The 16727-nt window shown below is 41.3% G+C and overlaps 1 protein-coding gene across 1 annotated transcript in view; it reads left to right on the top strand.

Moving 5' to 3' along the window:
* Positions 1-16727, top strand: part of app.S (amyloid beta precursor protein S homeolog) — a gene marked incomplete at its 3' end in the record, with an annotated part of 132875 nt that overhangs the window by 101809 nt on the left and 14339 nt on the right. Inside the window, 4 exon segments of the mRNA NM_001086095.1 lie at positions 1373-1447; positions 4416-4574; positions 9874-10002; positions 11251-11350. Coding sequence (NP_001079564.1) covers positions 1373-1447; positions 4416-4574; positions 9874-10002; positions 11251-11350 — 463 coding nt within the window.

The raw sequence follows: 16727 nt of genomic DNA, 5'->3' as shown, positions 1-16727 counted from the left end.
ATAGCAGCAATGATCCAGGACTTCAAACTTGTCACAGGGGGTCACCATCTTGGAAAGTGTCTGTGACACTCACATGCTCAGTGGGCTCTGAGCAGCTGTTGAGAAGCTAAGCTTAGGGCTCGTCACTAATTATCAAGCAGAAAATAAGGTTGGTCTGTAATATAAGGTGATGCTACAGGGCTGATTATTAAATTCTGATGCTAATTGCACTGGTTTCTGTGCTGCCATGTAGTAATTATCTATTTTAATTACTAATCAGCCTTATATTGTAACACTGTATATTGTGAGTGGGTCCCTAAGCTCAGTAAGTGACAGCAGCACAGAGCATGTGCAGTGAATCAGCAGAAAAGAAGATGGGGAGCTACTGGGGCATCTTTGGAGACACAGATCTTTACTGCTAAAGGACTGTGGTTGCCTTGGGCTGATACAGAAGCCCAAAACATAATGTACAACATGTCTAACTTACTTTTTTAGTATGGCTTTAGTTCTCCTTTAATACACACAGTGTGACTCCAGTGGGGTATCTAAAGCAGCAGAGTGAGCACAGTTTGTTTGCATAGTGCCCTGTGCTACTGTACTTGCAGTCATGTCCGTCTGTAGGGAGAGTTGATATACAGCAGGGAGTAGGCTCGTGCAGCAGTCTGACTGCATTAAGCACAACATTGCAGTAAAGCAGATCCAGACTGCAGCTAGCGCTTATTACGACTGGATATAAGCCAGAGAGTACGGTGCTGGCTCTGTTCCACTTCTGATTTCCTTGTGTTTCCATTCGCTCAGCACAGATCTCTCTGCTTTTGACTTCAGAAACCTGATCCTTCAGCATGATGCAGAGATGTTTTTTTCTCCCGCATTCTCATACGAGGTCAAGAACATTGCTTGGGCCCAGGACACCAAACAAAGGCTTTATAATCAATCAGGGCTGCAGTGATTATTCTGTTCTATGATCATAAAAATAACTAAATTCAGGGTTTCGGTACAGCGGCTCCATTTCTGCATGATCAGTATCCTCTGTGCAAGGAACACCGTATTCTCAGTGCGACCAACTGAAACCGTTGGAGCCTGACCAGCAAGTTCTTATCCATGTCCTTCTGCACCTACAATGGGCCGTGAAAGCCCAACATTCCACAGTGGAGTAGCCTCTTCAGTAATTGTTGCAACTGGCATCATTGCAACTGGCAGCAAAAGCCTAATGCAGATTCAAATCCATGAGTTGCTGCCACCGAGAGTTGGAAATGTCATACAAGAACAACCATATTGAATCTCATTTCCGCTCACGACAATTGCATTTGACTCGGCCCCTCCGTTGCATTTACATAACGGTATTCGTCTTATGGGGTTTATTTACTATTGGTTTGTTGCCCTCTCTCTGCAGGTGATGAAGGAATGGGAGGAAGCTGAACGCCAAGCAAAGAACCTTCCCAAGGCTGACAAGAAGGCAGTAATACAGGTAATTGACTAGGCTTTAGTACAACACTTGATCTCCGGCTCAGTTGGTTGCATACAACTCCGGCACAGTTGATTGGCGCAGGGCTTAGTTCATTCTGTAAGTCATATTTATACTAATTAGTGAACAGTTGGTTAATGAGAAAGATCTAGAAATGATCATAATTCTTTCCACTAATTAAAATTCATTGCATCTACTTGAATGCCTCCAAGAAAGCCTCCAATTTCATCTGAAGGAAAGAGAGGCCTTATGTTCCTCCAGGGTATTGCAGCCAACAGACTAGTGCACTAAATCATCCTACAGTCTCCCATTGACTAATGAGCTCTTACTCAAATCCCAAACCCACTTTATTAAGCAATTATAGGCCAACACTTTAGCAATCAAAGGTTTTTCCAAGTCTGGTTAATCACAGTAGACTTTGTTTTCAGTCAACTGACCAGTAGATACTACATGTTGATTGGCTGCTATGGGGTTCTAGTCCAGTTACCAAACTGGGCACACATTACTAAATTACCACCCAAGATCTGCAAGTGCAGGCTGTTGATATTCCAGTCAGTGGGAGGCAACAGAGCTCTACTCTGTTGGTTCAAATATGCCAATAGTCAGTGTATAAGGGGCCACACACTGTATTACCACCTTTTTATTGTTCCGATATTTTGCTCAAAGAGGTTTAGAGATTGGAACAGCATACACTGGCCAAGATGGTGCAACGGCAGACGAACCTGCCCAGACAACGACCAATAGCTACAGTGTATAATGTGGGTATTGCTTGGGATCAGCGGGCCACCGTACCTGCCCAGATAACCATATGCAACTCTACATATGACTACATCTTTTCAGCTGCTCTTTAAAGGGATGCTGCCATGGGAGTTAATCGTGCTGCTCCAGCAGAATTCTGCATTGAAATTAATTTCTCAAAAGAGCCAACAGATTTTTTAATATTTAATTTTGAAATCTGGCATGGGGCTAGACATATTGTCAGTTTCCCAGCTGCCCCAGTCATGTGACTTGTGCTCTGATAAACTTCAGTCACTCTTAACTGCTGTACTGCAAGTTGGTGCGATATCATCCCCCCCCCCACCAGCAGCCTAACAACAGAACAATGGGACAGTAAACAGATAGCAGCTCCCTAACACAAGATAACAGCTGCCTGGTAGATTAAAAAAAAGATGTGAGCCAACGTGCTGGTGGGTAATTTTGTTAAAGGGATCCTGTCATCGGAAAACATGTTTTTTTTCAAAACGCATCAGCTAATAGTGCTACCCCAGCAGAATTCTGCACTGAAATCTATTTCTCAAAAGAGCAAACAGATTTTTTTATATTCAATTTTGAAATCTGACATGGGGCTAGACATTTTGTCAATTTCCCAGCTGCCCCCAGTCATGTGACTTGTGCCTGCACTTTAGGAGAGAGCACAGCACAGAAACCAGTGCAATTAGCATCAGAATTTAAAGGGATCCTGTCATCGGAAAACATGTTTTTTTTCAAAACACATCAGTTAATAGTGCTACTCCAGCAGAATTCTGCACTGAAATCTATTTCTCAAAAGATCAAACAGATTTTTTTTATATTCAATTTTGAAATCTGACATGGGGCTAGACATTTTGTCAATTTCCCAGCTGCCCCCAGTCATGTGACTTGTGCCTGCACTTTAGGAGAGAAATGCTTTCTGGCAGGCTACTGTTTTTCCTTCTCAATGTAACTGAATGTGTCTCAGTGAGACATGGGTTTTTACTATTGAGTGTTGTTCTTAGATCTACCAGGTAGCTGTTATCTTGTGTTAGGGAGCTGCTATCTGGTTACCTTCCCATTGTTCTATTGTTTGGCTGCTGAGGGGAACATTAGGGCCTTTATCGAGGAAATGTTGGATGCACAAGGTTGAAAAATAAAACACTGATTTTTCACTGATCTTGGAGTGTGGGTCCTTTTGAACCATATATATATATATATATATATATATATATATATATATATATATATATATATATATTTTTTTTTTTTTTTTTTTATTATTATTTTTTTTTTATTTTAACATGTCTTTGTAGGTTTCTTCCTCCTACAGTTGCACCTCAGGAAACCCTTTGCTGGTGTGAGCTTTGTGGATTAATCAGGATTGGAATGTTGTCTAGATGTGACGGCTCTCTTGTGCTCCAAGCACAGCCTGTTACAGCGAAGTGCACCCGGGATTTGTTTAAAATAGGCAGAATAAATATCTCGGAGGGAAGAAATTGCCCAAACGGTTCCACTTCCGCTGACGCATTTAAATAATCTAAACGGCTTTCTTTCGGGGCTTCCCTGCCAGCGTGCATGAAGCATTTGCCCAAATGTTATTATTGTAATAAGAAATAAAAGCATCCCCGGCCTACTTTAGTGTCAAATTATTTCATGTACCCGATAACGTTCACCGAGTTGGGTAATTGCAATGAGGCACCTCCAGCAGGGAGCTGACTCTATTAATCCATGTACAAGACAGAAAATTAATTAAAACTGTGTTAGTGCAGCACTGTGGTCTTCACACTTCAACACTTTGTAGCTGTCGACATAGCAGCAAATAATAGTTTTTAGGGATGCACCAAATTCACCATTTTGGATTCGGCCAAACCCCCAAAAGATTTGGCTGAACCGAATCTGAATCTGGGTGGGAAGGGGAAAACATTTTTTATTTCCTTGTTTCGTGACAAAAAGTCGCGCGATTTCTTTCCCTGACCCTAATTTGCATATGCAAATTTGATTCGGCCGCCAGAAGGATTCGCCGAATCCTGCTGAAAAAGGCTGAATCCCGAACCGGTGCATCGCTAATAGTTTTATTTTTAAAGGGGAACTAAACCCAAATTTATCCATCCAGGTTTGTTTACTGAATGTATACTGGAAAGCCGCTTGGAATTCACTTTGCAAACATTTACTGACTTTTTGCACATACGCTTATGCACAGCTCTTCATTTCTTCAATACATCTCTGTTTATCCTTTCAGCATTTCCAGGAGAAAGTCGAATCCCTAGAGCAAGAAGCTGCAAACGAAAGGCAACAACTGGTCGAGACCCATATGGCCCGAGTGGAAGCCACGTTAAATGATCGGCGACGAATTGCCCTGGAGAATTACATCACCGCTCTGCAAGCCGATCCTCCACGGGTATGTATAATATTGGTTACAGTACAGGTATGGGATTCGTTATTTGGAAACCCGTTATAAAGAAAGCTCCGAATTACGGGAAGGCCGTCTCCCATAGAATCAAATTATTCAATTCAAAATGATTTCCCTTCTCTCTGTATTAATTAAACAGTAAGATATAATTGACCATTCCTGTTGGGTTTATTTAATGTTTAAATTAATTTTTATTAGACTGAAAGGGGTGGTCCACCTTTAAGTTAACTTTTAGTATATTATAGATTGGACAATTTTAAACAACTTTTCAGTTGGTCTTAATTTTTTATAGTTTTTTAATTATTTGTCTATTTACTCTGGCTCTTTTCAGCTTTCAAATGAGGGGGGGGTCACTGACCCCATCTAAAAACAAATGCTCTGTAAGGCTACACTTTTTTAGTTATTGCTACTTTTTATTGCTCATCTTTCTATTCAGGCCTCTCCTATTCCTATTCCAGTCTCTTATTTAAATCAATACATGGTTGCTAGGGGAATTTGGACACAGATTGCTGAAACCGTAAACTGGAGAACGGCTGAATAAAAAGCTAAATAACTCAAAAACCACAAAAAAAATGAAAACCAATTGCAAATTGTCTCAGAATATCACTCTGTACATCATAACTAAAATTAACTCAAAGGTGAACAACCTTTTTACAGAAAAAATCCCTTATCATGAAAACCCCATGTATTCTGGATAACAGGTTCCCATACCTGTGTTGATAATCGTGTCAGAATTGTTCTGGCTATGATGTCACAGGCAGTGTATGTCACCGGCATTTCTATGAGAACAAAGAGGCTAAATAGATGGAATAATAGATTATAGTAAGTAAAGAAAAGAGTCTAGGAGAATAGAGGTTCAGTGAAGAGAGGAAGAATAATAGTACTGAGAGTGGGCTAAGGTTTTCTGGAGGGTCAAGGATTGTGGCAGGTCCGGACTGAGAATTAAAATAGGCCCTGGCATGTCAGGTACACAGAGGCCCAATGAGCCCACATAGAGGCCCAATCAGCCCTCATCAGCCCACTAAATACTGACTTTCTATGGGACCTTATAGCAGCCCCTCTGGCATTTGCCAGAACCCACAGATTGCCAGTCCATGTCTGGATTGAGGGTTGGACTGGCCTTTTAGGGTCAGGGCACATGCACAGATTCAGGGAGATTAGTCCCCCAGCGACAAATCTCCACTTCTTCTGGGCGACTAATCTCCCTGAACTGCCTCCCGCCGGCTACATTGTAAATCTCCGGCGGGATGGCACTCTGAGCGCTTCGTTTTCCGAATTCGCATGAAGTTGTCTCACGAGGAAACTTCGGGTCACTTCGGAAAACGATCTGCTCTCCCCTTACTGACTTCCCAAGTGCAGGGAGGGGCTGCACGGGTGAGGGGCTGCATGGGTGAGGGGCTGCACGGGTGAGGGTTGGGTTTGGCCACATCTCTTCCAGTCCCAGGACTATAACCAGTAAGCAGGAATAGACACTGAGCCTCCACTTCCAGAGTGCACATGACTAGTTGCAGATCATTGCTGGGGACACTGGGACTGGAAGTAAAAAGGCCATACATAGCAACTGTCAGCTCTGCACTTGGGGAGCTGGTACGGGGGGGGGGGGGCAGAGGGGACATTCCTGCTATTGAAAGCAATGACAGTAGGAGACACTTTCTCTCTCGCTCTACTCGGTCACTGTTTTTCCTTTGGAATAAGAACTTGTTATTAGTTCTCTTTCTGGGCCCTAGGGAATGTCATTTATCAGCAGGAAACTCAGTCGGTGAATAAGAGAAATGACCTGCACCAACTGCAGAACACTCCGTCCTGGCTGCAGTCTCTCTCTGAAACTGAAATCAGTGATTCACTCACTAGTGTAACTGTCACACCCAGCCTGGGACACCATGTTATTGTCTGAACCCAAACGCACCGATCATTAACCGTATGTTATCTAATTGCACAGCCTTGGGGCCACACTAGAGGAGTTACTAATGGCATACTCACAGCCATAGGTTACAATTACCTAAAGTCACAGTTAAAATAAGAAGATCATTGAAAGTAGTTAAAAAGAGATGGGCAGTGCCAATTCACTATTTTAAGGCAACTTTCTTTCTATGTAATTATTTTGCTTGTAACCTGCACATTTGAACCTTGACACTGATCCTCCCTGAAGGATAACGAAAACCTAAAAAAAGAAGTTGCTATTTTAACGTATGGTTCTAGTCTAGAAGCACAGCAGCCCTATAACACTAATGACCCAGACCGAAAAAGTGGTCGACAGCAGCCCCCCCCATCTACTGATCTTGTTGGGCCGTCCTTTGAGTGTCAGTGGCACTGCACATGCTCAGTGTTGCAGTGCTGTTGGGCAGCTGATCTTAGGGCTTGTGAGAAATCATCAAAAACACCATGAATGTTATATATGAATATTATATATACAATATATATACTATACAGTATATATACTAAGCCAGGGCCGGAACTAGAAGAAGGCACATGCTTTGAACGCAAAGCTGGGGGGCCCCAGGCATGTACCCTCTCTGTCGCCTACCACGTGTCCGGTCCACTTTCTCCGCGACTGTATGTTCAGTTTCCACGTCTATTTGAGTTTCTGCGCATGCACATGCGAGCGTCAATTCGTGCACACGCTCGCCCAGCAAGAGATGCCAACCTGGTTCCAAAGAGATCCAGGAGTGTCTTGGCCACATTGACTCCACCCAGGCCACGCCCCCTTTGCACCACCTATTTCTGAGAATTCCTTGTGCCATAGGCTGTTGGCTGCTAATACAGCAGGCAATTTTATGGGTTAAAGGTTAAAGGCACATGTAATTAATTAAAACATGAATGCTAATGTGAGGAGCCCTCTCTTGCTTTTGAACATGTGTTTTCTTGCCGAGTAGAATAAATGCACTACCCTGACTGAGATTGGTTTAGTTCACATGCTTATCGATTGTTAATGGAGAAGGAGAGCTGGAAATGACTGTTACAGACCTCTAAATTTGATTTACCATGGGTAAATGACAGTTTGAAGCCAGAGTTCACCATGATAAACTGTCCACATAGTGAATGTCAGCCAGCCTGATGGGGAGTATAGAAATTGTCCTTCGGGTGCTAAATAAGGGCTGTGATTGGCTAATTGGTAGCCCCTATGAGGATTGTAAACCTACATTGAGATTCAATTTGGCAGTGCACCTGGTTTTTATACAACCAAAACTTGCCTCCAAGCCTGGAATTCAATAATAAGCCCCTGCTTTGAGGCCACTGGGAGCAACATCCAAGGGGTTGTAGAGCAACATGTTACTCATGAGCTACTGGTTGGGGATCACTGGTTAAGTATGATGTAGAGAGGGATATTCTGAGACAATTTGCAATTGTTTTTCATTTTTTTATTATTTGTGCTTTTTGAGTTTAGATTTTTATGCAACAGCTCTCCAGTTTGCAATTTCAGTAATCTGGTTGCTAGGGTCCAAATTACCCTAGTAACCATGTATCAGACTTCCCGTTTTCATCTTAAACTGCCACGGCGGGGGCTTGAGCATGCTCAGTTTGCTTCTCCCCTCCCTGCTGTAATCTGAGCCCAGAGCTATGAGCGAGCAGGCAGAGACTCAGGCAGGAAGTGATGTCGCAGCAAGCTAATATGGCAGCTGCTATCCTAAACAAACAGAGACAGCGTCTAGAGCCTTTTACTCAGATATGGAAAAGCATTCTAAAGAATAAAAATGGCGTTCTAGCTCGCACTGTTGTGGCTAATCGATTGGCAATAAACTGTTAATAAACTTTCAGGGGAGATTTAAAGTGATCTGTAGCCTTTCAAGCTGACATTTAGTGATGTGGTTTAATGAAATTGGGACAATTTCTCAACTTCTTACCAAGCAGCAAATATTTTTCTAAGATGTTTGACCTTTATCGGAATAATAGTTTTAGCAGATTCCTGCTGTAGGGATAAATATCAGATACTTGATTGCACTCGGGCTAAAGCTTCTATTGCTTCTAGGAATCGTGTCCCCTTGGGGGGGTTATTTATAGCTGACATTTCAGGCTACTCCCCTACACCCTGATATTAGGCTTCATATGGTGGATTAGATGTAACAGTGATGCTGTGCAGTTTCACATTTTTTTGTTGGTATAGGGCTGCAGATTTTAATTGATTCAAAGAGGAATTAAAGGAGAAGGAAAGGTTAAACTAAGTAAGCCTTATCAGAAAGGTCCACCAAAATATACCACTAAATCCTCAAACTAATGCTGCTCTGAGTCCTCTGTCAAAAGAAACACAGCATTTCTTTCCTCCTATTGTGTACTCATGGAAGTTGTATCAGACTTACTGTTTTCAACTTAAACCACTTTGCCCTGGGCGTGAGCATGCTCAGTTTGCTCCTCTCCCTCCTCCCTTCTCTGATGTAATCTGAGCACAGAGCTATAAGTGAACAGGGAGAGACTCAGGCAGGAAATTATGTCACACCAAGCTAATATGGCAGCTGCTATCCTAAACAAACAGAGAGCTCCTAGAGCTTTTTACTCAGGTATGGAAAAAAACTGTGGTGTTTATGTGTTATTTCTGCTTTGCTAATGAAGGTGGATTCCGTTTCCCCAAGAGAACTGTTTATCTTAAATTGTTACAATTATTTCTTTGCTTATCTGAAATTGTTACCGAATCTATTCTGGGCTCTCTGCCAAAAGTAGGGATGCACTGAATCCAGGATTCGGTTCGGGATTCGGCCTTTTTCAGCAGGATTCGGCCGACTCCTTCTGCCGAACCGAATCCGACTCCTAATTTGCATATGCAAATTAGGGGTGGGGAGGGAAATTGCGTGACTTTTTGTCAGAAAACAAGGAAGTAAAAAATGTTTTCCCATTACCACCCCTAATTTGCATATGCAAATTAGGGTTCGGTATTCGGCCCAATCATTCGTGAAGGAAGTGGATTCGGTGCATCCCTAGCCAAAAGCCAATTAAGATAGAAACGTATCTTTTTCTGGCTGTTCAGTGCAGGAGATAAGACATTTCAGTAACAAACCCGGGACTGTGGGTTGTGCTGTCAAAATCGTGACTGTCCTGCGAAAAACGAAACAGTCGGGAGGTATGCTTTACTAGAGAATGTCCCTGCCTTGGAGAATTCCCATCAGCCCATTATCACCATGGGTCTAATTATTGAGTTGGACCCAGGATACCTAGTTCTCTGTTGGGCTTTTGGAGACCTGCTCAGAACCAATGTTCTTTGTGCATTTATGATGTCTGACCATTCCTATCGTTGTCATTTAATGGAGTAACGTCTGTGCCGCTGACCTTGTTTCTCCGATTTCCATCTCTTTTTCAGCCCCGCCATGTGTTCAACATGCTGAAGAAGTACGTGCGGGCAGAGCAGAAGGACAGACAGCACACTCTCAAACACTTTGAGCATGTCCGCATGGTAGATCCCAAGAAGGCAGCTCAAATCCGATCTCAGGTATTTATACAGCGTTCTATCCGATGTGCCACAACACTGATTTATTCATTATCATATTTGTTCCGGATATATTATTTGCTTTCATCTCCTTCAGACTGTGATATCAAACTGCTAATTTGTTGCTATGGGTTACTTAGACTAGAGTAATGTCGTTTTGCTTCTCCCTATGCACAAATCAAAATAGTGATACCGTTAGGAGCATAGACACAAAGCTACAGGTCAGGTGGTTGAAGTGGTGCTTTATTATAAGCCTTTTTTATGATCACAGCGAAGTGCAGTTTTTGGTCACAAATCACAGTGTGTTACCCGCAGTTCCCCCAGAATTCCATATTAAATGAGGCCACTTGCAAAGCTGCAACAACTTTTAGCCGGGCAGAACATGTGGCATTAGTGCTGTGGGCTTTTGATTGTAGAAGAGGCTTCATATATGGTGTTTCTTCTATGGTACAATACGCGCGAATTCGAGAAAAGGCAGCGGGACCCAGATATGTTTTAGCACCTGGTACTGCCCTAGAACCCAGCCAGTCGCGCACCCTACAAGATCGACTGAAAGAGAGGGAGCCCCCACCCCTCAGTCCTGCTACCAGATTTAAAGCAGTTTATTTAGTAAAGGTTTTTTATATCTCAATATCAGCACAGGGGCTTCCACCTCTGGAGCTGCCACTAGTGATGGGCAAATTTCGCCGAAAAATTTGCAATTTTCTGCAAAATTCCCGAAACGCCAGCGTCAAAAAATTTTTCTAGGCCGGCATCAATTCCAGTGGCAGCGACAAACGAAACTTGACCCGAGATAAGCGATTGGAAATGGTTTATTGCCCCGTGCTGTCTGGTTACTACTTTCTTGTCTCAATACGACACTTTGTTGCGCTGTTAGCATATGAATACGTCCTAATTGTTTCTTTCTCTGATTGATTGTTAACACTATTACTAAATACACTTTCTGCTTATTCACATTTATTTTTATAGCCGGGCTACTGACTTACTGTGCCCATATAGAAATTGATGTGTCCAGTTTATTAGAGATAAAAACACCATTTACTGATTGAGTGAGTGTGCGGACCCTTCTTCTCTGATATATATATATATATATATATATATATATATATATATATATATAGATATAGATATAGATATAGATATATATATTATATAAAATGAGTATTTCTCGCCCTCCAATCCAATATGCAGGCATATGTGCAAATTCATTTCTCTGCACCTGTAACCACATTCTATTGTATCTTTCTTCAGGTAATGACACACCTTCGAGTGATAAACGAGAGAATGAACCAGAGCTTCTCACTCCTTTACAAGGTGCCGGCCGTGGCTGAGGAAATCCAGGATGAAGTCGGTAAGTCTGTTAAATGAGCGGTTTCACTCTACAGACCACTCATAACACTCTTTTCCAGATACCCTTCATTTTGCATTTTTTTTTATCTTTTCACTATTCACTCACTTTAGCAAAGATTTCCGTGATCTACAGGTCAAAAGTCCTTCTTTTTTGGTTAAAGGGGTTGTTCACCTTTGAGTTAACTTTTAGTATGTTACATACCTCCCAACTGTCCTGTTTTCAGCGGGGCAGTCCCACTTTTGACAGCTCAACCCGCAGTCCTACATTTGTACTGGAAAGTCCTGACTTTCTCAGCACTAAACAGCCAGAAAAAGATACAAAGTTTCTAACTTAATCGGCTTTTGGCAGAGAGCCCAGAACAGAGAACAGGTGCAAATAAGATACTTTGTAACAATTTTGAGATAAACAAATAAGTAATTGTAACAAATTAGATAAGAAAGTCCCTTGGGAAAAGTAAAGGTGGCCATAGACGTAGAATCGCCAAACGAGCGAATCTCTCCCCGATATGCCCACATTGAAGTGGGCGATATCAGGCTGATCCGATCGTTGGGCCCAAGGGATCATAATGCATCCGATACGGGCGCTTGGATCGCGGGACCACGTAAATGCACAGATGCAATCCAATGGGATTTTTTAACCTGCCCAATTGAGATCTGGCCGACTTTCGGCCAGATATCGATCGGGAAAGCCCGTCTGATGGCCTCACACATGGGGCCAATAAGCTGCCGACTTGGACTGTCTGCAACTTTCTTCGGCCCGTGTATGGGGGCCTCACAGCTTAAAGGAGAAGGAAAGCTATGGAGGCATTTTATTGCCAATAGATTAGCTGCAACGGTGCAAGCTAGAATGCTATATTTATTCTGTAGAATGTTTTACCATACTCGAGTAAAAAGCTCTAGAAACTCTGTTTGTTTAGGATAGGAGCTGCAGTATTAATGTGGGGTGACATCACTTCCTGCATGAGTCTCTCCCTGCTCTGGGCTCAAATTACAGTAGAGAAGGGAGGGGGAGGGGGAAGAGGAGCAAACTGAGCATGCTCTTGCCCAGGGCAATGAGGTTTAAGCTGAAGGCAGGAAGTCTGATACAGAAGCCCATGTGTACAGAATAGAAGGAAAGAAATGCAGTATTTCTTTTGACAGGGGATTCAGAGCAGCACCACTTTGGGGGTTTACTGGTATATTTCGATGGACCTTTCTGATAAGGCTTACTTAGTTTTAACCTTTCCTTCTCCTTTAAAGGGCAATTCACCTTCATTAACAAAACTGTAATAACTGAAGAAAAAACACAAATATATTCATATATATATATATATTTCATGACCTGCCAAATTTTATAAAATGAGCATGGTAATTAGGGGGTGTCACCACAAAAATGGGCGTGGTCATATTTTTTTGTTGGGAGGTATGATGTTATAGAATGGCTAATTCTAAGCAGCTTTCCAATTGGACTCTTTCCAGCTTTCAATTGGGGGTCACTGACCCCATCTAAAAAAACAAATGCTTTGTACGGCTACTGATTTATTGTTATTGCTACTTTTTATTACTCCTCTTTCTTTACAAGCCTCTCCAATTCATATCCCAGTCTCTTATTCAAATGAATGCATGGTTGCTTGGGTAATTTGGACCCTAGCGACCAGATGGCTGAAATTGCAAACCAGAGAGCTGCTGAATAAAAAGCTAAATAACTCAAAAACCACAAATAATAAAAGAAAATGAAAACCAACTGCAAATTGTCTCACAATATCACTCTCTATATCATACTAAAAGTTGATTTAAAGGTGAACATCCCTTTTAACAGTTTTAAGCCTGTATCTTTTTTCCAGACTATACTCTGAATTAAAGTATTATTTATTGCATGTGTAAAACACAGTAGAGACTGACGACGTGACTTATTGGATAATGAATCATTTGCATATTTGTGTTTATACATGTGCGGGACATGCCATACCGCTAGCCTTACCCAAGACATTCCCAATAATCGGAATAGCCATACAATTAGCAGTGTTCTTTTTCAGCTTGTACCCTAGTAAAATGTAATATCTCTCTCATTTAGCTTATTACGCTGTACAATTAGGTGACACCTGAGAATCCCTTTACTCGTATCTTGTACCAACACCAGAGAGTGAGATTTGAAAGCTTCATTTTTCAAAAGTTCAGTAGAACATTTGTGCAGAAAGAGAAGAAAGGCCATAGGCACTGCTGGAAGGTTGGGGCCCAGATCTAAATGGAAGAATATGTAAATCTGGGAGGTCCAATCTAGTTATAGTTAATGCCCAGCACCCCAAGTAACCGATTTTAGTCTATAATAAAATGCTTGTTCTCTTCCCTGTACTAAAACCAGCCATGGATTAGATGTAAACTCCGCAAGGCTTGACTTTGGGTTTGGTGTGTAGGGGAGAAGATGTTCCATTATTACTATATAAGGACACCGTTCTGCTTATGCCTTGGTACCTGCAGGCTTTGCCGTTCCAGTCAAATGATTACACAGAAGGGATAACCTATTTCTAGAATGCAACTGCTTGCCGATCTGTCTTTACATTCTCAGAATTTAAAAACGAGGGGGGAAAAGTCATCTACAAAATATGTAATATGCCCTAAAATAATGTCCTGCAATAGAGCAACTGCCCTCTGCTATGTACGTATGTCCCAAGGGGCTCGAGAACATTCCAATTTGTGCTCCACACATTAAAGCATTCTAGACCCAGGTCCTCCATCTGATTTTGTTTCCTATTTCCCTGCAAAATGTCACATGTTCTTGCCGTGCTTTAAAAAAACCGTCAAGATTGCACATTTCTTTCTGTAGAATCCAGGAGAGCAAAAGATAAGTTGTGCTGAACTATCAAAAGTTTCCTCCACTTTATTCTTGTAATTATCCATAGTATCTAGTATTATTATTATAAGAAGGCAGTGATCCACTAATGAGCCTATCAGTAAGTGCCAATCCAGGCACGATATGCTTTAGGCTTATGTATGTCCTAATAAAGTCTTTTTAACTTAATAATACTTGGGCTACTGCTTTACTAGTAGTGGGTCTCTTCCCATTTTAAATTCTCCGCATTGGCAACCCTTGGACTGTGGGTTTTCCTGGTGAGAGGCCACTTTATAACTTATATAATACACAAAAGCCATGAATATCCTGTAAATTATATTCTTATAAACGGTGAGTTCTGATGTCATCAGTTATAAACGGTGAGTTCTGATGTCATTTCTGTCACATGACTCATTGAAATTTGTGTATTATAATAAATAAAGTACCCCCGGTTGTAAAATATGTGGATATTAGAAGTTATCTAATAGTGTTTTTATATGGTTATGAAACTCCTCGGTAACTTATAATATCCTTATATTTTACAAGATGGGGTACTTTATTCACTATATATTTTTTTTTTATATATTTTTGATTTACGATTTTTTGCTCAAAGGACAGAGCCATACACCATTATTAATGTGTTTATCCACTAATGATCCCTCTCCGTAAGGTGGCCATACACAGGCCGATAAAAACTGCAGACAGACTAAGTCAGCAGCTTATTGGCCCATGCGTGGGGCCCACCAACGGGCTTCCCCAATCAATATGTCGATCAGACAGAAATAAAAATCCGGTCGGATCGCGGCCACATCTGTTCATTGATGCGGTCCCGTGATCCGCCCGCCTGTTTACCCTTCGCTATGATCCGATCGTTGGGCCCTAGGGCCCACAATCGGATCAGCCCGATATTGTGGAAAGATCCACTTGTTTGGTGCCAAAAATGTTAAAACATTTTCAGTTTTCAGTTAATAGTGCTGCTCCAGCAGAATTCAGCACTGAAATCTGTTTCTCAAAAGAACAAATAGATTTTTTTATATTTAATTTTGAAATCTGACATGGGGCTAAACATATTGCCAGTTTCCCAGGTGCCCCCAGTCATGTCATGTGACTTGTGCACTGATAAACTTCAGTCACTTTTTACTGCTGTACTGCAAGTTGGAGTGAAATCATCCCCCCCCCCCAGAAGCCTAACAACAGAACAATGGGAAGGTAACCAGATAGCAGCTCACTAACACAAGATAACAGCTGCCTGGTAGATCTAAGTATCAATCAATCAATCCATAGTAAAATCCAGGTCCCACTGAGACACATTCAGTTACATTGCGTAGGAGAAACAACAGCCTGTCAGAAAGCAGTTCCATCCTAAAGTGCTGGCTCTTTCTGAAAGCACATGACCAGGCAAAATGACCTGAGATGCACCTACACACCAATATTATTACTAAAAAAATACACTTGCTGGTTCAGGAATTAAATTTTATATTGTAGAGTGAATTATTTGCAGTGTAAACAGTGTCATTTAGAAATAAAAAATACATCATAAAAATAATGACAGAATCTTTTTCTCTATTTTTTACATTTTTTATTTTTATGCTTAATTCTTAATTAATCGTGTAATGATAAAACACGGTTTTAATTTTGTCTCCTTTATAAATTGAATAAATAAATTAAATATTAAAAAAAAAAAAAAAAGAATCCCTTTAATTTATAAAATCCCGTATGGTCTTGGTGAAGCCATCTAGGCTTTCCATGTTCTAAATTCTTCGGAAAATCAGATGATATTGTTGCTCATACTCATCGGCCATGTCGTTATAGCTGTACAGTTTTGTGACTAGGACCATATCATTTACCTGATAACCATTCACTTATAGAGGCATCTGTAGTTTAAAGAATACCAGCAGTTAGAAGCGTTTGCTTAGCTTTGTGCCCCCTCAGTGTTTCCTAAAATAACATCCACTGCGGATTCATTAAAGAAGATGAAGAAGTGCTGCGTCTCGTATTCTAAATAGCACCAATAAATAGAAGAGATATTAGATTCCTCATCTACGTCTCCCGTGGCGTGTGGATTTTAAGAATATCCAGGCACGGCTTATAACCCATTTTCCAAACAGAGATAATAGGCAAATACCTTGCATAACCCTGGAAAATTAACATATCGGGTCTGATGACGCTCAGGTTTGGAATTTCAACAGCTATTTAGTTGCTAAAGCTTGAAACCTGACAGCAGTTTGGAATTTAAAACGGGAGATCAATAGGGAAATGCCTGATAGGTTAACTATTAAAAATGAGAATAATGATAGAATTGAACCATCACAGTTGATCTGTTATTTGGTTGCTGGGGTCAGTGACCCCCCAACAACCTAAATTGCTTCTTTTTTTTTTCTAGTAGAAGGCAGGACTGCAATGTTAATTCATAATACAACCTGTTAAAACGTTGCATAGAATAGGCCCATTTAACGAGCTACGTCTGCCTGAAAGAATACAACACTCATTATCATTTATGTATGTCGATTTTCTTCCAGCACAAAAGTCAGAAATGGGAGGAAAACCCTTTCCATGTGCAAATGGCTAA

This window comes from Xenopus laevis, chromosome 2S, assembly GCF_017654675.1.
Source record: "Xenopus laevis strain J_2021 chromosome 2S, Xenopus_laevis_v10.1, whole genome shotgun sequence".
In the NCBI taxonomy this organism is placed as follows: Eukaryota; Metazoa; Chordata; class Amphibia; order Anura; family Pipidae; genus Xenopus; species Xenopus laevis.
This window is presented reverse-complemented; position numbering and strand designations above follow the sequence as displayed.